The sequence below is a fragment of the Dama dama genome, chromosome 16 (assembly GCF_033118175.1).
Source record: "Dama dama isolate Ldn47 chromosome 16, ASM3311817v1, whole genome shotgun sequence".
Taxonomy (NCBI): Eukaryota; Metazoa; Chordata; class Mammalia; order Artiodactyla; family Cervidae; genus Dama; species Dama dama.
Window position 1 is genome coordinate 39,289,178 of NC_083696.1, and position 25,486 is coordinate 39,314,663.

The window sequence follows — 25,486 nt, forward strand, 5'->3', positions numbered from 1 at the left end:
GAACCAAATCAACAAAATTAGAAATGAAAATGGAGAGATCACAACAGATAATACTGAAATACAAAGGATCATAAGAGACTACTACCAGCAGCTCTATGCCAATAAAATAGACAACTTGGAAGAAATAGACAAATTCTTAGAAAAGTATAACTTTCCAAAACTGAACTAGGAAGAAATAGAAGATCTTAACAGACCCATCACAAGCATGGAAATCGAAACTGTAATCAGAAATCTTCCAGCAAACAAAAGCCCAAGACCTGATGGCTTCACAGCTAAATTTTACCAAAAATTTAGAGAAGAGCTAACACCTATCTTACTCAAACTCTTCCAGAAAATTGCAGAAGAAGGTAAACTTCCAAACTCATTCTATGAGGCCACCATCACCCTAATTCCAAAACCAAAGCTGCCACAAAAAAAGAAAACTACAGGCCAATACCACTGATGAACATAGATGCAAAAATCCATAACAAAATTCTAGCAAACAGAACCCAACAACATATTAAAAAAATCATACATCATGACCAAGTGGGCTTTATCCCAGGAATGCAAGGATTCTTTAATATTCACAAATCAATCAATGAAATATACCACATTAACAAATTAAAAGATAAAACCATATGATTATCTCAATAAATGCAGAGAAAGCTTTTGACAAAATTCAACATCCATTTATGATAAAAACTCTCCAGAAAGCAGGAATAGAAGGAACATACCTCAACATAATAAAAGCTATATGTGACAAACCCACAGCAAACATTATCCTCAATGGTGAAAAATTGAAAGCGTTTCCCCTAAAATCAGGAACAAGACAAGGGTGCCCACTCTCACCACTACTATTCAACATAGTTTTGGAAGTTTTGGCCACAACAATCAGAGCAGAAAAAGAAATAAAAGGAATCCAGATAGGAAAAGAAGTAGTATAATTCTCACTATTTGCAGATGACATGATCCTCTACATAGAAAACAATAAAGACTCTACCAGAAAATTACAAGAGCTAATCAATGAATATAGGAAAGTTGCAGGATATAAAATTAACACACAGAAATCCCTTGCATTCCTATACAAGGAGAAAACAGAAAGAGAAATTAAGGAAACAATACCATTCACTATTGCAACAAAAAGAATAAAATACTTAGGAGTATATCTACCTAAAGAAACAAAAGACCTATACATAGAAAACTGTAAAACACTGATGAAAGAAATCAAAGAGGACACAAACTGTTGGAGAAATATACCGTGTTCATGGATTGGAAGAATCAATATTGTGAAAATGAGTATACTATCCAAAGCAATCTATAGATTCAATGCAATCCCTATCAAATTACCAATGGTATTCTTCACAGAACTAGAACAAATAATTTCACAATTTGTATGGAAATACAAAAAACCTTGAATAGCCAAAGCAATCATGAGAAAGAAGAGGAATTAACCTGCCTGACTTCAGGCTCTACTACAAAGCCACAGTCATCAAGACAGTATGGTACTGGCACAAAGACAGAAATATAGATCAATGGAACAGAATAGAAAGCCCAGAGATAAATCCACTTACCTATGGACACCTTATCTTTGACACAGGAGGCAAGAATATACAATGGAAAAAAGACAACGTCTTTAACAAGTGGTGCTGGGAAAACTGGTCAACCACTTGTAAAAGAATGAAACTAGAGCACTTTCTAACACCATACACAAAAATAAACACAAAATGGATTAAAGATCTAAATGTAAGATCAGAAACTATAAAGCTCCTAGAGGAGAACATAGGCAAAACACTCTCCAACATAAACTACAGCAAGATCCTCTATGATCCATCTCCCAGAATATTGGCAATAAAAGCAAAAATAAACAAATGGGACCTAATTAAACTTAAAAACTTTTGCACAACAAAGGAATCTATAAGCAAGGTGAAAAGACAGCCTTCATAATGGGAGAAAATAATAGCAAATGAAGAAACAGACAAAGGATTAATCTCAAAAATATACAAGCAACTCCTGCAGCTCAATTCCAGAAAAATAAATGACCCAATCAAAAAATGGGCCAAAGAACTAAACAGACATTTCTCCAAAGAAGACATACAGATGGCTAACAAACACATGAAAAGATGCTCAACATCACTCATTATCAGAGAAATGCAAATCAAAACCACAATGAGGTATCATTACACGCCAGTCAGGATGACTGCCATCCAAAAGTCTACAAGCAATAAATGCTGGAGAGGTTGTGGAGAAAAGGGAACCCTCTTACACTGTTGGTGGGAATGCAAACTAGTACAGCCGCTATGGAGAACAGTGTGGAGATTCCTTAAAAAACTGGAAATAGAACTGCCATATGACCCAGCAATACTACTCCTGGGCATACACACCGAGGAAACCAGAACTGAAAGAAACACGTGCACCCCAATGTTCATCGCAGCACTGTTTATAATAGCCAGGACATGGAAGCAACCTAGATGCCCATTAGCAGACAAATGGATAAGAAAGCTGTGGTACATATACACAATGGAATATTACTCAGCCCTTAAAAAGAATTCATTTGAACCAGTTCTAATGAGCTGGATGAAACTGGAGCCCATTATACAGAGTGAAGTAAGCCATAAAAATAAAGACCAATATAGTATACTAACATATATATATATGGAATTTAAAAGATGGTAACGATAACCCTATATGCAAGACAGAAAAAGAGACATAGATATATAGAACAGACTTTTGGACTCTATGGGAGAAGGCGAGGGTAGGATATTCTGAGAGAACAGCATCAAAACGTGTATATTATCAAGTGTGAAACAGACCACCAGTCCAGGTTGGATGCATGAGACAAGTGCTCAGGGCTGGTGCACTGGCATGATCCAGAGGGATGGGATGGGGAGGGAGGCGGGAGGGGGGTTCAGGATGGGGAACACATGTAAATCAATGACTGATTCATGTCAATGTATGGCAAAAACCACTACAATATTGTAAAGTAATTAGCCTCCAACTAATAAAAATAATTGGGAAAAAAATAAAAAAAGAGATGAAAAAGGAAAAAAATGAAAAAATAAAATAAAATGGATAACCAAAAAATTAAAAAAAATAAATAAATAAAGAGTATGGAATTCAACACTAGGTGTGATAGAGAAAAGAGCTAAATTGTTTTTTAAGATTTTTTTTCATATGAACTATTTTTAAAAGTCTTTATTGAATTTGTTACAATATTACTTGTCTTATGTTTTAGCTCTTTAGCTATGGGGAATCTGGCATTTTAGCTCCCAGACCAGAGATTGAACCTGCACCTCCTGCATTGCAAGGTGAAATCTTAACCACCGGATGGCCAGGGAAGTCCCAAGAGTTAAATTTTAACAAGGCGATGCTTTCATAGTAAATTGCATACCATAATTTTCTCCTGCTTAGGAATTTAGAGGTTTTTAAATCCAGGGCTAATTGTTAAGCAATGTCTAAATTTGTCATTGGCAAAGCAAGGTCTTTTCCTGAAAGCAGTATGTGGCAGTGATGATGAAGAGGAAAGCGTGTATCCTAATAATAGAAGCAGTTACTTTATTAATCAGGATGGCTTCTGTGGCAAGTAAGAGGAAATCTAACTTGACAAATTTTATTGGTCATAAACAGAAGTCCCAAGAAAGTACACGATGACTCAGGCAGTTATTAATCTACCCATTTATGACAGCATTAAAAGACCAGGTTGTTTTCTTTTCATCTTTCTGCTCTATCTTATTCAGTCTATCATGTCCTGAAAGAACTAGGATACCTTTCTTAGAAGTTCCCTAACATATCTTTAGACTTGTCCCATCAGCAAAAAAAGGTGCCGTGTTTGTTTTGTTTTTAACATTCCTTAGTCCAAAGCCTGCTTCAATGCAGTTACCTCAAAAAGAAGGATAAGAAGACAATAATAAAAAAAAAAGAGTAAATGATTAAATGGAATTAAACCACTAAGAAAAACACAGTTTTTGTTTTAGGAAACTCTGCATATAAAACTCCTTAATAAATGCTTTTCAAGAGTGATGTCAGTATCATGACAATGTGAGATGTTCCCTTTGTCTCTTTCCTTCAATCTACAAACAGTGAAACATCCATAACTCAAAGGTGTCTTTGTCCAGAGCATTCCACATAGCTGTCTTTCTAAAAGGTGGGTGGACTAGAAGACAGAGGAGGTGAAACCAGGGAAAGAGCAGATGCAGTGCCTGCCATCCTGGATCCCTCTAGCTGAGCCTACAGCTCCAGAGAACCAGGAAGAATCAGGAGAGGCAGTTCTATACATTACTGGCCTCCTGGCTTCAGGAGATGTTTGTGGCCAAGGGAACCAGATAGCAGTAGGACATGCAATCTCAGCCCTCCAACTGTGGATGCACCTGTAACTCTACCTCCTCCACCTGCAGTAATGGTACCCACACCTCCAAATCAATCAACCACTGCTGGTTAGGAAATGAGATTATCGTGATTGATTTAGTGTGACAGAAATTTAATCAGGAGATGGAGTTAGGATTACCATTAATTTTGTTTAAACTTTATATTGGAATATAGTTGATTTACAATGTTGTGTTAATTATAGGTATACAGTATAAGTGATCTAATTATACACACTCATGTATCTACAGAGGATGAGATGGTTGGATAGCATCACTGACTCAATTTATATGAGTTTGAGCAATTCTGGAAGATGGTAAAAGACAGGGAAGCCTGGCGTACTACAGTCCATTATGTCGCAAACAGTTGGACACGACTGAATGACTGAACAACAACATATATCTATTCCTTTCCAAGTTCTTTTTCCATAGAGGTTATTACAGAGATTTTGTATTTAATATGAGAAACTGAAAAAAAAAAAATGAGTTCTGAAAGGGAAGAAAGTTTTAGTAGGCAATCTACCAACTCTGTTCCATCCCTAGTCAACTAAGCTAATGGTTACTGTGGGCAATGTGATTGCAGTGTTGACAAACCATTTGATTACTTTTAAAATGCTGGTGATCTGGATGTTTATGCAAGATTTCTCAATTTTTAAATATTGGCAATACATTCAAAACATTTGAAAATACTTTTATGGCCAAAATCATTCAGGCCAAATAAAATAAATCTGTAGTCCAAAAACATCCTGCAAATCACCAATTTACAAACTCTGGTTTATGTTAGTAATTTATTTCTGGTTTATGTTATTAATTTATTTAACTAAAACTTTTCTACTTAGTAATGTTCACTTTATGCTTGCCAGTAACTGAATTATACAAATTTCTATAAAAATTTAATTAATAAATTTTTAATCAATTATAGTGAACTTCCAATTACACAGCTAATAAGGACTACTGACAATAATTTAGGAAAAAGATATATAAACCAGAGAAGATTTATTTATATAATTTTTTTGTAACTAAAGGTTCTAATTTGACAGTTTCATGGTTCAAACAGTTAAGATGTTGCTATCTAATGATGATTGTGCAATTTTCTCCTAGTTTCCTGTGATTTCTTATCTTCATTAGAGGGTGAATTAATTCCTAGTGAGTGAGAGAATAAAGGTACATAAGTCCTTTAACAAATATTAGCCAGCATCATGGTAAAAAATGGGGTGTGGAAAAGATTAGGAAATTCACCTAATTAGAGATATCAGCTTCATAGCTCATTCTTTAGAATCATCCTCTTTCCTGTAAGTATGGAGAACAGAAAATTTTAATTCATACAAAGATTTTTAAGAGTATGTCTCTCTTGAAATGTTGTGTCATTAAAGTATAATCAAGAAATAGTAGCCTTGCTGGGTATAGACGGCAAAAAATAGTGAGGAAGTAAGTACATTTCTCTTCCATCCAGATTGTCCAGTCTTCCAAGCTGATCATTTACCCGGCAACACTTGCTTAGGTGTTACTTCAGATTTTTGGATTGGAATCCTAAAGAAAGAGAAAACTCTTAAATAATGAATTTTTCCTAAAAATGTAGATATTCTATAACCTTTAACTATTAGGAAGTTAAAATGAATTATTTGTAGTCACACGTCATTTTCTATAGATTCTGTGATACTTCACAATGAAGGAGTGGAAACACGGGAGGGTAGAGAAAGAAAAAGAGAAAAACATCACACTGGGATCCAACTATCCATATGGGTACTTATAGGAAAGAAGGTGGGGATCAGGAGAACAGTGATGTCATGCTGAGTGTTTTTCTGTGGGAAATTTTCTCCATCTCATGATCCCTGGGTAATATTTCTGAGAAAACAAAGAATATTGGGGTCATCACTTTCTAGTAAAGACCCTTACATCTTCTATCTCTTGGTTATTGTCCAAACTAGAGGGTGGACAGATGCTAAAGCCGATTGCACAGTTATAGAGATACTGTCCTCATTGAACATCTTCTTGGAAGACATGGTTAGAATTTCTGTCCTTGATTCTAGGAGTGCTACAAGGTTGTAACAGTTTGACTATGTATTACTAATCTTAGGTTTAGACACTGGATTATCCTTGAAAACAGTAGAAGAAAGCCCTTCTATGTTTCTATGCTATAATAGAAACAAAAATAACTGTCGGCATTAAAAATGTTATTCAATTCTCGTCTTTACTCTACTCATTTCCTTATTTCAGTCTTTCCTTACCTCCTTGTCACTTACTTTTTTTAAAATATTTTTTTTGATGTGGACTATTTTTAGAGACTACTGAATTTGTTACAATATTGCTTCTTTTTTTTGTTTGTTTTGTTTTTATGTTTTGGTTCTTTGGTCATGAGGCATGTGGGATCCTAGGACCCCAATCAGGGACTGAACCTGTACCCCCGCATTGGAAGGTGAAGTCCCAACCACTGGACCATTAGGGAAGTCTCGGCCACTTATTTTAATTTCTACCTGACTCTCAGGGTCCAGTACAGATTCCAACCACTTAGCGGATTTTCCTCTTACTGCACCGTTTGTACCCCATTCCTTATCCCTTCACCATACTTTTCTTGGTTATATACTCAGAAATATACTTTTTTCTGTAGTATCATCTACTTTGGCACCCATCACATATGAGGAGCTAGGTGTTCCAGGGGCTTCCCTAGTGGCTCAGATGGTAAAGAATCCGCCTGCAATGTGGGAGACCTGGGTTCAGTCTCTGAGTCAGGAAGATCCCCTGGAGAAGGGCATGGTAACCCAGCTCAGTATTCTTGCCTGGAGAATCCCCATGGACAGAGGGTCACAAACAGTCAGACATGACTGAGCAACGAAGCACACACAGCACAGGTGCTCCACGTGCATACGACTTGCTTTCCCAGCAAAAATGTAAAAATCATTGAAAAAATGACCTTAAATTTTAGTTCCTTCTCATTTACTCACAATAGAGTCCCAAGTAGGAGGCAAGATTCTCAGGATCCAGTTGAGTGAATGACTCTACCTCTTCATGGGTGTTGGGTTTTATTCTGGATTTGCCTTTATGGACTCTTTTATACACTTCCTCCTCTAGAAAACTGTGACTAGTAGAGGCCTTATTTTATCTAGAATAAGGAAGCAAAATCTAATTTATAACACAGTTTTATGCCCTCCAAACTATGCATCTAGAGACTATCCTTTGAAGGAGACAATTAATCTTCTGCAGCAGAATCATGTATTCCTTTTCAACAATTATACAACAGAACTATTTTTAACAGTCAAAAATAATAGCCATACTAATTTATAGATAGTGAGGAGGCCTTGCTTTCTCCAATATTCCTTTGGGCTACGATCTCTCAAGTTAGCTTGCTGCTGCTGCTGCTGCTAAGTCGCTTCAGTCGTGTCCAACTCTGTGCGACCCCATAGACCCCACCAGGCTCCCCCGTCCCTGGGATTCTCCAGGCAAGAACACTGGAGTGTATTTAGAGTATCCTAAAATGGAACCCAGAGTTTGGAAGACATCATTCACATTGGGCACAAGAGTTCTTTCAAACATTGCCAGTGACCATCTGATACTTACAAGAAAAGAGAATGATACAGATGTAGAAAGCAGTGGTGGAGGAAAACTTGGATTTGTAGGTAGCTAGCAAGAAGGTAGGAGAAGACAATGGTACCCCACTCCAGTACTCTTGCCTGGAAAATCCCATGGACAGAGGAGCCTGGTAGGCTACAGTCCATGGGGTCGCTAAGAGTTGGACAAGACTGAGCGATTTCACTTTCACTTTTCACTTTCATGCATTGGAGAAGGAAATGGCAACCCACTCCAGTGTTCTTGCCTGGAGAATCCCAGGGACGAGGGAGCCTGGTGGGCTTCTGTCTATGGGGTCTCACAGAGTCGAACACGACTGAAGTGACTTAGCAGCAGCAGCAAGAAGGTAAAAAAAAAATTAATTAAAAAATGGGGCCTTGAAAATAAGTGTGCTTAAAAGAAAGGCTTATGTAGCTCAGCTGATAAAGAATCCACCTGCAATGTGGGAGACCTTGGTTTGATCCCTGAATTGGAAAGATCCCCTGGGGAAGGGAAAGGCTACCCACTCCAGTGTTCTGGCCTGGAGAATTCCATGGACTGTATAGTTCATGGGGTCGCAAAGAGTCGGACACAACTGAGCGACTTTCACTAAATCATTTTCAGATATGGAAAACTAGGAATAATCTAAACCTGTATATTTACATATGGGCTTCCCAAGTCTTCTCGGGTGGTGCTAAGGATAAAGAACTTGCCTGCCAATGCAGGAGATGCAAGAGATGCAGGTTCAGTCCCTCAGTTGGGAAGATCCCCTGGAGGAGGGCATGGCAACCCCTTCCAGTATTCTTGCCTGGAAAATCCCATGGACAGAAGAGCCCAACAGGCTAAGGTCCATGGAGTCGCAAAGAGTCAGACATGACAAAAGTGACTTAGCATGCATGCACATATGTTTCCTGCTTTCATTTAGGTGTGGACATACAGTTCAGAAATAAACTCAATGCCAACAGACATATAAAGCTATGTTCATCATATGTCCATAAAATAGTTATATAAAACTTTGAAAATTGTAAAGCACTATATAATTTAAAGAATCTTTCATTTGATAAAAATACATAAATTTTTAAAAATGAAATAATAAGTTTCCTAATTTCAGCTTCCAAATAAGCACCTTTTCTGATAATGTGAGCTCAGAACTAAGATGGCACCAAGAGACTGGAGGGACAATCATAGTGACCAAGTCTCTGCACTCTGCTGGGTACAGAGCTATCAGAGATGGTTATGTTTCCATCAAAAACATTGTTATCAATGTCATTATCATTAAGCAATTGCTATCTAAATTTCTAAACTTGCAGGACACAACTAGGGCATTAAGGATTATACATATTACATGTATTGTCATACAAGTGTACAAGTTGTTGCTGTTATAGTCATTAAGTCGTGTCCAACTCTTTGAACTGTTGCCTGCCAGACTCTTTTTTGTCCATGGGACTCTCCAGGTAAGTGTACTGGAGTGGGTTGCCAAGCCCTCTTCCAGGGGATCTTCCTCACCCAGGGATTGAAACCTCATCTGATGTCTCCCGCATTGGCAGGCAGATTCTTTACCACTAGCACCACCTGGGAAGCCCACAAGTATACAAATTATTGTCATTATCAGGATATTGCAAAAGGAATAAGGAATCAACCTAGAATCACACAGAGAGAGACAAAGAGAGGGAGAGGAAGCTGGCATCTGCTTTTCTTTTTTTTTCCTTATTCTCTTTGCCTTTTGTAAACCACAGCAAAGTGGCCTCTACATTTTAAAGAGATTCTTTTGCATTTAACAAAAGGCAAAGGTGAACTTTCTGAATGTGTAGTTATAAAGCCTGCAGTCCTTGCTACATACTAGTACTACATGCTAGTGAGATAGATTTGTAAAACATTGCTGAGTAGAAATGACAACTAAAGAGAGAGAGAGGATCATAAGCTGGGTTCCCCAGCAAACATACTACAGACTGTGGTTCACCTCTTGGGGTTGAACAGTCTTCGCCATCTGTAGTTTCCTCTTCTGACTGTGTGGGCCAGCATCAGTGGTAGACAGTGGCCTGTATGTGAAAGCATAGCATTTACAGTGACTTAGCAGTGTCTTTACCACAAGAGGGAGATTTGAGAGAAGTCTGCTCATTTCCTTTGCCCTTTTGTGTCCTTCTTGGTAAGTGACGGGCTTTTCATCTGCTCCCTAGGACATCCTCCGGATTTCCCTTTTATGTAATTCATAATCATCACCACTGATTTTCTTTTTGATTCTCTACCGAGCCATGATATCTAGTAATGATGGTCTTGAGTCCAACTTTTATCTAAATTATGTCTTTTAAATAAATAGAGATTTATTTTATTTATTCAATATTTATCAGAAGCCCATTCTGAGTGAATAAGTCAGTCTTTTGAAAATGCTAGAAAGATACTGCAGTGTCAAGATTATGTTTGTAAGACTGACTGATATAGGTGCAAATCTAGATTCCGTTTCTTAGGTTGTAAGACTTTAAACATGCTTGCTTACCTCCCTGAGCTTATGTTTCCACATCAGTAAAAATGTGAAGTCCCTAACCTTGCAGGGTTACTGTGAGGATAAATATATAATACCTTTTCATCTATAAAGTGGAAATACTAACAAGTAAATCTTATTTCCTTGTGAAGATTAAATGTTCTGATGAAGATTAAATGACATAATATATGCAAAAGGGCTAAGCAAGGTGCTTGCCATAAAGCTATCATCAATACATATTAAAGACTGTATTTGTCTAATGAGTGTTAAAGTCTTTAATAATGAGAGTTCTTCTTATTATGAATTATAAACAGTGATGAACAGAAGAAAAAAAGCAGGTCTTCCTGTGAAAAATGTCCCAGTAAACAGAATACCAAGCATCTGGGCTGAGAAAAATGTATCTGTACTTATTTCTGATTTGAAGCAAACTAAAATGAAATGAAATTTGATAATTTGGGTCCTTACATTTATAGTGAATTAGCTGTCCCCAAAGCAGGGCCTACCTCTGGGCTAACTTCTGCTTTTCTCTGGAGCTTCGGCATCGGATTACTATAGCAACCACCACAAATATGACGGCCACAGGGAAGAGCACCCCAACCACAATGGAGAAGTCTGCAGCAACGAGAACAAGGGCCTCATGAAAATACGATCAATTCACAAATACACATCACACTGGTCCTGATTTCTTTATCACAAACATCATCGATCCTTTTTCCAAATAACATGCATTCCCTGGAAAATCTCTCATAGCCAGTAAAATGAAAATGTATCTTGATAATGATTATCATAATGTTATTTACATAAAGGGGCTAAAGAGTATATCTATGCAGAACATTTTACATGAGATTGGTAAAGCATCAAAATAACTGAGAATTCTTAGAAGGAATAAATTGAAAACAAAAGGCTGGAAGATCAGAAAGTATATGAAGTAAGGGGGATGGCAGAAGAGGAGAGAAACATTTTTGAAAATTCAACCTTGGAATAAAGCAAGTAAAAATAACCTGAAGTCTTGAAATCCTATTCCTCTCAGGAGCAAATAAGAAGCTGAGACATAAAAAAGAGAACAGATGGATAATTGATAACTGATAGATAGATGGGACATAAGTGAGTGTTCTACTAATGTTTGCTCTATATTAGAATTATATTTGGTGGGTTATAAGATGTTTCCTATTTTATCTACAGCCTAGTTAATGAATGCAACTTTAATCTTTTGTTATCTCATATATTAATTTCTCATGATAATCTGAAACCACAAAGACCAGGGGGTACAAGTTTGAAGAACAATGCCAACAGCTACTGACTGCTCTCTTATTACAGAGATCACTAAATCAATAATAAGAATGCTTTTTTTTTTTTTTTTTGCATAAATGCAAGAAAAGCTCACAAATGTGAACACACATGGATGCAGAAAGGTAGAGACCTCAGAAGTAGGATTCGAGGCAAGATAATAATTGTTCAAATACTGAATAGCCTCTACCCTCCATAAAAATTTTTTATCCAAAAAACCAAAGGAAATACAATTCCAAGGCATTTGTGTTAGAAATAGTATAGATATGTTCAGAACTTTTTTTAATGTACTTGCACTAAGAACAACATTGTAGCTAATTTCAAAAGAGTGACATGGTCCAGAGGAAATAAAGACGAACTCATAAAGACACCCATAATTTGAAAGGTCGTGGTCTAGGGATAAAGCTGGGGCATGACAGATGGAGAGTATTATAACAGGAAGGAGCTTTATAGTTGAAGATGGCAGTGTCTTAACAGAAAACACAGCCTTTTCTATTTCTGGAAACGTAGGTTTAGGAAATTGGAACCAGCTCTCTCACTAAAAACAGCAAATTGAGCTAAAAAAAAAAAGGCTTCCTAAAAACACAGAAGTGCTAAAGAATAGGGGGAAATTACTCTGGAGTGAGAGAAAATTAGTTTGGAGTGAGACAGCAGGAACCCAGAAAGACAGAAAGGAAAATGATTCTGGATGGAAGCCCAGAAATGCACAAAAGAATGAAGAGCAAATAAACCAAGACTGAATCTTAATGTAAACTGTAGACTTTGGGTGATAATCGCGCCTCCATGTAGGTTCCTTAACTGTAACAAACATCCCACTCTGGTGGGGGATGTTAGTGGTGAGGATGACTGTGCACGTGTGGGGCAGGATATATGGGAAACCTTTGTACTTTCTACTCAGTTTTCCTGTGGAGTTACAAACTGCTCTAAAAAGTAAAATATATATTAAAAATAATAAAGTGGAAATTTTTATGATGGCCACTAAAAGAATACAAAATAAATGCAATGCATAATCTCCAAATTAATAAAAAGAAAACTGGAGTGATTAAAATCCTTATGATGCCCATAAGATAAGAAAGAAGAGAAAAAGGAAGAGACCAGATAGGAAGAATACAGCCAAGTATATCATTAATTACATTTAATTTGAATGGATCACGTTTTAAAAAAAATTATTATCAATCTAAAATTTTTAAACATATTTGTATTTTTAAAATGAGAGGCAGATGTAAAACATGAGCTTTCAGAAAGGATGAAAATAAAAGTAAGAAAAAAGTTAAAGCAAAACAATATAGACCAAAATAAATATGATACAGCTCTATTTTTCTCCAGGATCTGTAGACTTTAAAAGGCAAGAAAACTAAAGATACACACAAGCATTTCATAATGACAAGAGTGTTAATACACTGGGAAGACATACAATTCTAAGTTTTTTTGAAGAGGATATCAAGGTCTCAAAATATATAGGCATTTATAGACCCAGAATTTTCTTGGGCTGCAAAATCACTGCAGATGGTGACTGCAGCCATGAAATTAAAAGATGCTTGCTCTTTGGAAGAAAAGCTGTGACAAACCTAGACAGCATATTAAAAAGCAGAGACATTACTTTACTGACAAAGGTCTGTCTAGTCAAAGCTATGATTGTTCCAGTAGTCATGTATGAATGTGTGAGTTGGACCATAAAGAAAGTGGAGTGCTGAAGAATTAATGCTTTTGAACTGTGATGCTGGAGAAGACCCTTGAGAGTCCTGAGAGTCCCTTGGACTGCAAGGAGATCCAATCAGTCAATCCTAAAGCAAATGAGTCCTGAATATTCATTGGAAGGACTGAAGCTGAAGCTGAAGCTCCAACACTTTGGTCAACTGATGCAAAGGGCTGACTCATTGGAAAAGATACTGATGCTGGGAAAGATTGAAGGCAGGAAAAGGGGATGACAGAGGGTGAGATGGTCGGACGGCATCACCAACTCAATGGACATGAGTTTGAGCAAGCTCTGGGAGTTGGTGATAAACAGAGAAGCCTTCAGTCCATGGGGTCTCAAAAAGTCAGACATGACTGAGTGACTGGACTGAACTGAAATGAACTGAATAGAACCAGAAGTGATAGCCAAGTTCACGATTATAGTGGGGACTTTAATACTTGTGGCTCTGTAACCGATACAACAAACAAACAAGATATCAATAAGGATTAATATATTACACACAACTAACAAACATGGATTAAAAAACATGGAAAAAACTGCACATAACTGCATAATACATATTTTTTTGTGCACAGACAGAACACCTACAATATGGGCATATGCTGAGTCATAGAAAGTGTCAATAAAATTCAACACATTCTCAACACTGTAGATCTTCTGATCCCTATGGAATTATGCTGCATATAATGTTAACAATAGCTAGATAATCTGTATATGCATATACATTAAGAAATATACATGTAAACATTTCAAGGGCCAAAGAATAAAGCAAATGGAAAATTGAAAATGATTTGAATCAAATGATAATGAAAATATCAGTTGCCATATGGGCTACAAACTGAAAAGTATTGAGGCAAAGATTTCTTTCAAGAATTTTTTTTAAGATGAAATAAGCTTAAGGAAAGGGGATTGTATAAATCAGAAATTGAAATAGCAAAAAAAAAAAAAAAAGTTTGAAAAAGAAAAAACAAACCATAAAGAATAATTAAAGTTTTAAAATTTTGTTAGGATAACACAAAAAAAGATAAAAATCATGCTACAGATCCTATAGATATTGCAAAGATAAGTAAGTATTATGAGGAATTTTAATTTTTTTCCCATTTATTTTTATTAGTTGGAGACTTATTACTTTACAATATTGTAGTGGTTTTTGCCATACATTGACATGAATCAGCCATGGATTTACATGTATTCCCCATCCCAATCCCCGCTCCCACCTCCCTCTCCAGCCGATCTCTCTGGGTCTTCCCAGTGCACCAGACCCGAGCACTTGTCTCATGCATTCAACCTGGGCTGGTGATCTGTTTCACCCTTGATAATATACATGTTTTGATGCTGTTCTCTCTGAACATCCCACCCTCGCCTTCTCCCACAGAGTGCAAAAGTCTGTTCTGTACATCTGTGTCTCTTTTTCTGTTTTGCATATAGGGTTATTGTTACCATCTTTTTAAATTCCATATGTATGCATTAGTATACTGTATTGGTGTTCATCTTTCTGGCTTACTTCACTCTGTATAATGGGCTCCAGTTTCATCCATCTCATTAGAACTGATTTAAATGAATTCTTTTTAAGGGCTGAGTAATATTCCATTGTGTATATGTACCACAGCTTCCTTATCCATTTGTCTGCTAATGGGCATCTAGGTTGCTTCCATGTCCTGGCTATTATAAACAGTGCTGCAATGAACATTGGGGTGCACGTGTCTCTTTCAGATCTGGTTTTCCTCGGTGTGTATGCCCAGGAGTGGGATTGCTGGGTCATATGGCACTTCTATTTCCAGTTTTTTAAGAAATCTCCACACTGTTCTCCATAGTGGCTGTACTAGTTTGCATTCCCACCAAGAGTGTAAGAGGGTTCCCTTTTCTCCACCCCCTCTCCAGCATTTATTGCTTGTAGACTTTTGGATGGCAGCCATCCTGACTGGTGTGTAATGGTACCTCATTGAGGTTTTGATTTGCATTTCTCTGATAATGAGTGATGTTGAGCATCTTTTCATGTGTTTGTTAGCCATCTGTATGTCTTCTTTGGAGAAATGTCTGTTTAGTTCTTTGGCTCATTTTTTGATTGAGTCACTTATTTTTCTGGAATTGAGCTGCAGGAGTTGCTTGTATATTTTTGAGATTAAACCTTTGTCATGAGGAATTTTAAACTAAAACATTGAAATTCAACTGAATGAGGAAAACGTCTAGTAAAATATACTAAAACTTGTATAAGAAGATATAAAAAACCTGAAGGTTCTTATAACTACTAAAGATGGATCTTTAATTAAAATATTGTGCAGAACTATATAGGCCCACTTGGCTTACTGACAAGTTCTAACCAGATGTTTAAGGAGAGTCTTCCATTCTTATACAGATTCTTCCAGGGAATTTAAGTAAATGAAAACACTCCACTTTGTTTAACATGACTAGCATAATCTTGTACTCAGATTTAGCAAGGATGCTATGAGAAAATTATAGGCATCACCCATGAACACAGAGTAATGGCAAACATCACCCATCAGTATCTATAAGAGCTATTAAATATTTCCATGTTGGGTTTATGCAAGGAATGCAAAATTAGATAAATGTTCAAATATCAATCAGTTTATTTTGCAATACCAACAGAGTAGAGTTAAAAATCTTAACCAGTAAATAAAAATTATTTGACACAATTCTTCAGTTCAGTTCTGTTCAGTTGCTCATTCATGTCCAGCTCTTTGTGACCCCATGAACCGCAGCACACCAGGCCTCCCTGTCCATCACCAACTCCTGGAGTCCACCCAAACCCATGTCCATCAAGTCGGTGATGCCATCCAGCCATCTCATCCTCTGTCATCCCCTTCTCCTCCTGCCCTCAATCTTTCCCAGCATCAGGGTCTTTTCAAATGAGTCAGCTCTTCACATCAGGTGGCCAAAGTATTGGAGTTTCAGCTTCAACATCAGTTCTTCCAATGAACACCCAGCACTGATCTCCTTTAGGATGGACTGATTGGATTTCCTTTCGGTCCAAGGGACTCAAGAGTCTTCTATTAAACTAGGAATAGAAGTGAATTTTCTTAGATGAAGAGGATCTAATATGAAAGAATAACTTTAGATAACAGGGCAAAATACTGAAAGTCTTTCCTAAGATTGGGAAAGAAATAAAGAGGCTTGCTGTCTCTTGCTACTTCTGTTCAACATTGCACAAGGAAAAAAAGTACAAGAAATTAAAATCGTGAATATTAGAGAGGAAGTAGCAAAACTGTCATTTTTCTCAAAGAGTATGATTGAATATGTAGAAAATGTAAAAGAATTTATAAGTTACTAAAATTATTGACAGGTTAGCAGAGGTGCTTCATATAAAAATAAATATATAAAAATTAGTTGAAGTTCTATATTCTAGTCATAGTTAAAATATTTTTTTAAAAAATACCATTCAAAATATACAATATAAATTAATTTCTTATAAATCCAGTTAAACAATATATATTGTATATAAAAATTCTATGGTGAAAATCATTGAATATTATTTGGCAAAATTAAAGAACGCTAAGTAAAAGGATACTTATTTTATGTAATGGGTTTGGAATTCAATATTTTATATATGCTCATTCTTCCCCAAGTGAATCTATAGATACAGTTTGGACTAACTTTAAATTCCAACAGGAATTGTGTGTATAACTTGAGAATCTGACGGTAAAATATATGTGGAAGTACAAAAGCTAATAGCCAACACATTCTTGAAGAACAAAATTAAAGGACTGTCTCTAAGATAACAAACTTATCTTAAAGATACAATAATAAAAGAATATTATATGGCATGTGTGTGGTCAGTTGTGTCAGACTCTTTGTGACCCCATGGACGGAGCCTGCCAGGCTCCTCTGTCCATGGGATCCTCCAGGCAAGAATACTGGAGTGAGTTGTCATTTCCTCCTCCAGAGGATCTTCCCATTCCAGGGACCGAACCCACATCTCCTGCAATGGTAGGAGGATTCTTTATCACTGAGCCACCTAGGAAGGCCTTATAGTGGCATATGGATAGTCAAATAGAACCCCCAGAAAAGTAGAAATATCCCAGAAAGACACAATGCAGACACACATGCTTTATTAGAAAATTGGCACTATAAAGCATTAAGGAAGGATGATCTATTACATGGGTTTCCCAGGTGGTGCTAGTGGTAAAGAACCCACTTGCCAGTTCAGGAGACACAAGAGACAAGGGATTGATCCCCTGGCCAGGAAGATCCTCTGGAGAAGGGCATGGCAACCCACTCCAGTATTCTTGCCTGGAGAATCTCATGGACAGAGGAGCCTGGTGGATTACAATACATGGGGTCACAAAGAGTTGGATACTACTGAAATGATTTAGCATAGCACAGATCTATTACATAAATGATGGTGTGACAATTGAATACCTATCTGGGATAAAAGTGAAATTGAATACTTGCATCATACATAAAATAATTCTAGATACATTATAGATTTAAATTTGAAAAAGCAATTTAATAATCCTTTTCAGAAGATCATATACAGATATACATTCATAACTTCAGGATAGAAAAAAAATTCCTTAAAAAGGACACAAAAAGGAAAAAAAACTAATCATCAAGGAAATGATAAACAAATTGACTACATTGCAATTAAAAGCTTCTTTAATCACATGACATCACAAAGAGAGTGAGAAAACACAGAATGAAGGGAGTTATTTGTAGCACATATACCTGAAAAATAGCTTATATCAAGTATATTAAAACTTAAACAAGTTAATAGGGGGTCGGGGAGACACCCAATAGAAAAATACACAAAATGGCGTGAATATTTCATAAAAGAGAAAATACCAATGGCCAAAAAAATTTAAGAAAAGATTCTATCATTATTACTAGCTATAAAAAGAATTTAAACAAAAATTTCAATGTGTTATCACTACTGACCCACATGAGTTGCTAAAATATAACAATTCTATTTATGCCAAATGGCTTAAAGGTTGTAAAGCACTAGGAAGGGGTCCTGAAGAAGAGCAGCTGTTTCTAAAAGTAAATGTAATGAAGAGCTCTGTCCTCAGAGCAAGATATTCATCACCATGGCAACCGGAGGTGAGGCTGTCTACTCTGGCTGTTTCCACATTGAAGGTCTGAGGTCTATAGGGAGATCTGCCTACTGATAGAGCTCTCAGCCAGATCTCCCATCAGGAAAGGTAAGGTCCAACAAGCACGAACACATGCCAAGAAACCCCTGTAAGCTAATTCAAGTCAACCTAATCCCACATTCAATGAAGGATCATATATCCTGAAGTAAAAATAGCAAAATGAAATATAAGAGAGGGTGAAAAAAAAAAAAACTCAAAATAAATAGAGGTAATCTGGAGAAGAGACTGAACCTGCAAAAATAATAAGTCATATTCTTAGAGAGTTTTATGAGGATATTATACGTAGTATACATTCAGTTAAGGCTGTTAGGAAAACGGGACAATTGTAAAGCAAGAAAACTCAGAAAATTAAAATGAAACGACAAATATAAAATTTCAAGAATTTTGGTAAAATATAAAAACATAAGAAGGTGGGAAATATGATTTAAAAGCTGTTGGAGAGACTTTGGAGATTAATATCATGGATTCATTACCTATAGAACAGGAATTCCAAGAAGAGAGAGAAAAAGGCATGGAATCTTACATAATAGGAAATAAATGCTTGGAAGAGGTGAGCAGTTTTCTCTGGTTAGACATGTATAGTTTACGTACTGAAGACCGTGGAAGAACGAGAGCAGTCAGGAGGGGCCCATCCTTCTTTACACTGACACTGAAGCTCATGGTCACACACCTAGAGAAGCAATGGTTCTGTTAGTTTTCTCACTGGACTGACACAAAACACACGGGCTTATTCATCCATAATTAAGTATATTTCAGAAAAAAAAAAGAATAGCCCCCTGCTCTGCAGCCTTTCAACTACCTACATATTTTAAGCATCAGTAATAGGAATTTCATAATGCCATCTGCAGCAACATGGATGAACTTAGAGAAACGTCATCCTGAGTGAAGTAAGTCAGGCAGAGAAGGAGAAATATCATATGACATACTTATATGTGGAATCTAAAAGAATTGATACAAATGAACTTACAAAACAGAAAGAGACTCACTGGCTTAGAGAATGAAATTATGGTTCTTGGGGGGACTGGATAGTTAGGGAGTTTGGGATGGACATGTATACATTGCTATATTTAAAATGGATAACCAACAAAGACCTCCCTACAGCATAGGAAACTCTGCTCAGTGTTATGTGGCAGGCTGGATGGGAGGAGAGTTTGGGAAGAATGGATACGTGTGTGTGTGTGTGTGTGTGACTGAGTCCCTTTGATATTTGCCTGAAACTATCAGAACATCATTTGTTAATTGGCTATATGCTAATATAAAATAAAAAGTTAAAAAACAAAACAAAAAACAGGAATTTCAGTACCAGGTTCTTTGAAGGAAGTTTTCATTGAATCAAAGTACTGAAGAGTTAGATAAACTTAGTTGTTTGAATCATTCAACACTGAAATATCACATTAATATCACCCAAACTGTCTGACCTAAAATGACATAAGATTTGGTACGCTTTGGGAAACACTGTCAAGACTTACAGCATGTCCTTTGCACTTAGAGGAGCAATTTGCTGATTTGTAAGTTCTTTCCAGGTCCACACATTCTGCGTTAATGCAAACCTGAAAGTGATGTGAAAAACACAAAGCCGACATGAACGTCCAAAGATATCACTTATGCACACTGATGACTCTTCAGGAGTTAATCTTCTATTTTTAGCTACTATTAATGCTATCAAGAGCTTCCCAGGTGGCTCAGTGGGTAAAGAATCTGCCTGCAATGCAGGAGATGCAGGAGACGTGGGTTCAGTCCCTGGATCTGGAAGATCCCCTGGAGGGGGAAATGGCAACCCACTCCAGTATTCTTGCCTGGGAAATCCAATGGACAGAGGAGCCTGGTGGGTTACAGTCCACAAGGTCACAAAGAATCGGAAAAGACTGAAGCAACTAAGCATACATGCACATATTGTTATCAAACTTGCTTTTTATTAGAGAAATCACAGCATCCCTTTGAAAATAGGAAGATGGAATCTAGGTAATTTTTGTAATAAAATATTTAGGAAGTCCTCTCTAAAGAAAATTTCCTTACTTCATTCCCTCATGGATTATTCTCTTAATCCACCTCTTTAGTCCAGCTCTGCAGACTGATAGTTAGCACTGAGCTAAGCATTGCACATGATACAAGGTACTCATTCCAAGCAAAAATACTATGGAAAACAAGTTAATATCATATCATCTCTAAGATTAAAATAAAATTTTGTGTAAAAATAAGTAGTATTGCTATGATTATATTTATTATTATCAGTGGCTATCATTTGCTGAGAACCTACCAATTTAGGGGCAATAAAACTTGCCCGAATTTAACATCCTTGTGCTAAGCACATATTAGTTACTTATTAAATAACACTGAAGGGAACAACACAGTCATGTATACATGAATGGCATAAACATTACTTTGAAAATTGTGCTCCATGAAACACAGAGAGGCCCGAGAAGAAAATAAACAAAACAAAAACCAAACGGAAAGAACGTTCTGAGTAAAAGCCACAATTTCAACTCACCTTCTTATCTCCACATTTGGTTCCATTGATTACCATGCCAATTTCTTCACTGCTGTCTTCAGGATCAAATAGTCTACATGTCAGGGTTGTGACTATACGTCCCTTCCAGGGCAGATAATCTGAGCCACCATTACAGAACAACTTCCCACACATGGCATCTCTGAGGAAAAGCCAAAATTTGCTGCGATTGAAGCACCAGGATCCAAACTGCCATTTTATGCAAACGTAAATCGCCTCCTGGACTATCAATATTTAACCAATGGCATTTTTCCCTAAGGCAGAGACTCCTAATTCTCCTTTGTACCAATTTCCCCCTTATTCTTAAGTAACAGAACCACCATATTCAATGGTTTCCACGGCCCGGTGTTGCTAAAAAAACAAACGACAAGAACAAAAAACCCCTTGTCTCCCAGATTCCCTAATTTTGGCCAGTTACCTAAATTCTGGCCAGTGGGAAGGATGCAGAACGTTAACTTCAGATTCTTGAAAGTGGCCTTATGTGAGGGTATGTGTTGTTGTTGATGTTCAGTCACGAAGTTGTGTCTGACTCTTTGGGACCCCATGGACTGCAGCACGCTAGGCTCCCTTGTCTTGCACTATCTCCCATAGTTTGCTCAAATCCGTGTCCACTGAGTAGGTGATGCGGTTCGACCATCTCACCCTCTGCCGCCCCTTTCCCTTTTCCCTTCCATCTTTCCCAGCATCAGGGTCTTTTCCAGTGAGTCAGTTCTTTGCATCAGGTGACAAAAGTATTGGAGCTTCAGCTTCAACAATCAGTTCTTAACATCAAGGAGGGCACCTAGGAAGTCAGTTTCTGTCTTGTTTCAGCTAAGGTTATTTATTGCATGAATTGCAGCAGAATAATTCTCCTGACTATAGCTGTATCAGTATAAGGCTGAGCCTTGGATGACAGTCCAAGGCATCATGTGAGTTCCTGAAAGAACCCCTGCAAATTCAGATGAAACTGCTAGGGGCTCACTAAAGCCTTACATTCACTAGCAAGGGGAAAAAAGTCAATGCCAACAAAATTGGAATCAATTGCTTTTATGCAAAATTTAGAGGAAAGTTGTGAAAAAAGTCTTCTGAGAGTGTTAGAATCAGATTCTTCTGATTACTCTGGTGGCTTTTAGAAAAAAATACCACTGAGGAGCAGAGAAAGGCATGCATTCTTTCCAGACTTGAGAAGGTGTTTTTCTTGAATAATTTAGGTAGAGCTTTAACAGGAAGGCTCTAAAAAGGTAAAAGTTGCTCAGTCATATCTGACTCTGCAACCCCATGGACTGTAGCCTACCAGGTTTCTCTATCTGTGGAATCCTCCAGGCAAGAATACTGGAGTGGGTTGCCATTTCCTTCTCCAGGGCATCTTCCCAACCCAGAGACTGAACCCAGGTCTCCTGCATCACAGGCAGACTCTTGATCCTCTGAGCCACCAAGGAAGCCCTAGGAAGGCTGTAGGACCCAGGGAATTTCAGGCTTACTTCTCACTACAAGCAAAAATTATTAAGAAGTGATCAGAAGGCCAGTCTGTGAGAAGAAATGAAATGCTTATGCCTTTGGTTGCAGAAATTATCCACTATTCACACAAGCATTTATACAGAACAAGGGTGTGTGTACACTTTACAGAGGAAAGATGGAATTACCCTAGCCTCTTTTCCCTATCACAACCTCTCATACTAAATATTGCTACCCACTCACTCTACTCCCACACACACATAGCCTTTTATTAATATATTTTCCCCTGATTTCCTATAAAGGAGATCCCACAAGGCATGACCATCTTTGAGGCTCAGACTCCCCAAGAGATGATCTTCTGTCCAACATAGCTTGTTTGGTAATAACTATCATCAAGAAATATTAGTGTTATTTCAACAGAAAAAACTTGGAGAAATGCTGATCTTTTTCATTAAGTGTCTTGTTACACATTAGTTTGCCCATGCAAAGTTTGGAACAGGTATTTCATCTATTATCATTTAATTTTTAAAAATCATCTTAGAACTGTAGGATCCAAGGGAAATATATAGAAAGATCTCAAGTTCACTGATTACAGTATTTTATCTTTTCTTTTTTCAGACTATCAGTTTTTTTATGGAAAACAAATTCTTTAGGTCAGTTGTCAGTCTTTTCCCTTACTGTACTTTTTCTTTATGGAATGCCATGGCAAGTTCAAAAACCACCTGTACAATCATTGTGTTGCTTATTCCTCTGAGAAGATATGTACTTCTACCATAGAATCATCATGAAATGCAGTAGATGGAAAAGCATCTGAAGCATACTGGAGAATCAGTTCACACATTTCCAGCGAGGCCCATTTACTCTTGTATATTCCTTCTCAAACATTCATTCTATTTAACAGCAGCTATACTTGGTGTCCTTTGAAGCACACATTATGAGAGACTGAAAAATGGGAATCATTCCCTATTTACCTTTTTAACTCAGTGTCTAGCCTAAAATAAAGCAAGTAATAGTCACTCAATGAATGTTTATCAAATAAATGATGTCCAAATTACTTTCTCTTTAAATGGGATAAATCAACATGTGTGAAAATGAGCAGGAAGTTCAAATAGCAAGGCCACTTACTTTGCTTTACAGGGAATGCGTGTGTTGTTCACTTTTCGACAGTATCCATAAGTTGATCCACCTTCATTTTTTCTAAAACATGACTTATCTGCAACCTGGGATCCTAGGATCAAGCAAGGTCAGTAAGGTCATAGATGGAAAGAAGAGAGGTAAGCAGTTCAGTGCTACAAAGGATTGATGAAACAGAAAGACAGCATGAAGAATACGATTTTAGCATCATACCTCTTCTTGGAAATATAGTTTGACATGATATCAAGAGAGATGTCTGGAGTTAAAATAATATTTTGGATGGCCTATTTTTGAATGATGGCTATCTAAATATTTGGAAACATCTGCAAGATTGAAGACTTAGCTAGAAGAGCCATAGTTATCCTAGCAGCAGCCCACAGGCATATCCTGGAATTCTGTCCTGTTGGAGGGTATATATGTGACAGGTACACCCTATGCTTAGTCAGACTTCTACTCTGCCAGGAAGTAATATGCATCACAAGTTTAATTTCTTATGCAATCTTCATCAGATGGGCAATCAGTGGTTAAGAGCTGTACGATATGGTTAATTGCCTAAAACTTTCAATTTGCTCTGTGTGAAAATGATGACTCTATGATAGTATGCCTTTGTAATGTTATTACAAGGAATTTTTTTTTAAGTTTTTAGGATTATGTCTTTTTTAAAAAACAAACTTTATTTAAATGTTTGATCACTCCTGGAGTCATGTGAGATCTTAGTTTCCCTACCAGGGGTTGAACCCACACCCTCTGCATTGGAAGACAGAGTCTTAACCATTGAACCACCAAGGAAGTCCACTATTAAGAAGATTAAATGAGTTAATCTATGTGAGCCACTGAGAAGAGTGCCTGGTCAGTAGAACATGGTGTGAAAATATTGCCCATTCTTATTAGCATTCTCATTTTGTTAATAAAGATACAGAGGGTAGTATTGGTTAAAGCCACAAAGAGAGATGAAAAATCAGACTTCAAATCAAGTTCTATTGAGTCAAATGACTCTATCCTTCTTTTTCTAATGCCTCTACTCCTTCTCTCTCCCCAACCTTAAAGATCAATATGAAGACCTGGAAAATATGAATCCAGCCTTTGAAAAAACAACAATGAAGTTAAAAATAATAAAAAGCCTATGGAATCTAGGACTAGGAAATACAAAGTACTATAGGATGGTTAAGAAATAAAGTCCCGTCATATAGCTCAGGGAACTACATTCAATATCCTGTAATAAACCATAATGGAAAGAAATACAAAAAACTGTCACTGTTTGCAGATGACATGATTCTATATAGAAAATCCTAAAGATGCTACCAGAAAACTACTCATCAATGAATTTGAGCTCATCAATGAATTTGAAAACTACTAGAGCTCATCAATGAATTTGGGAAAGTTGCAGGATACAAAACTCTAATACACAGAAATCTTGCATGCCTATATACTCACAGCAAAAGATCAGAACGAAAGATTAATCAGTGGAGCAGAATAGAAAGTCCGGAGATAAACTCACACACCTATGGTCACCTAATCTATGACCAAAGAGGTAAGAATATACAGTGGAGAAAAGACAGTCTCTTCAGTAAGTAGTGCTGGGAAAACTGGACAGCTACATGCAAAAGAATGAAATTAGAACACTTCCTAACACCACACACAAAAATAAACTCAAAATGGATTAGAGACCTAAATGTAAGGCCAGATGCTTTAAAACTCTTAAAGGAAAATACAGGCAGTTCACGCTATGACATAAATCACAGGATCACCTCTTAGAGTGATGAAAATAGAAATGAAATAAACAAATGAAACCTAATTAAAGGCAAAAGCTTTTGCACAGCAAAGGAAACCATAAAGGAAAGACAGACGGATGGGACAGAATGCTTTTTCAGCCATGACGAAACACTGTCCCTTGGGATGATAGGGTTTTCCTGCATGTGGACATGGAGAGAGGCAGACGTGCCAGTGACCCTGGGCTTGTCC

General features: G+C 37.1%; 1 protein-coding gene across 2 annotated transcripts in view; it reads right to left on the reverse strand.

The window, feature by feature from the left end:
* Nucleotides 1-5,723: 5,723 nt before the first annotated feature.
* ADAM28 (ADAM metallopeptidase domain 28) overlaps nt 5,724-25,486 on the reverse strand; it is a 72,426-nt gene continuing 52,663 nt past the window's right edge. The window contains exons 15-21 of one of the 2 annotated variants that reach the window (XM_061164051.1): nt 23,516-23,618; nt 20,939-21,098; nt 19,920-20,000; nt 19,042-19,120; nt 10,863-10,971; nt 9,841-9,919; nt 5,724-5,867 (exon numbers count right to left, since the gene is read on the reverse strand). In XM_061164051.1, coding sequence (XP_061020034.1) covers nt 5,847-5,867; nt 9,841-9,919; nt 10,863-10,971; nt 19,042-19,120; nt 19,920-20,000; nt 20,939-21,098; nt 23,516-23,618 — 632 coding nt within the window. In that variant the 3' untranslated portion in view covers nt 5,724-5,846. Of the gene's footprint in view, nt 5,868-9,840; nt 9,920-10,862; nt 10,972-15,863; nt 16,359-19,041; nt 19,121-19,919; nt 20,001-20,938; nt 21,099-23,515; nt 23,619-25,486 lie in introns of those variants that run through there. The other variant, XM_061164052.1, reaches the window with a different exon arrangement.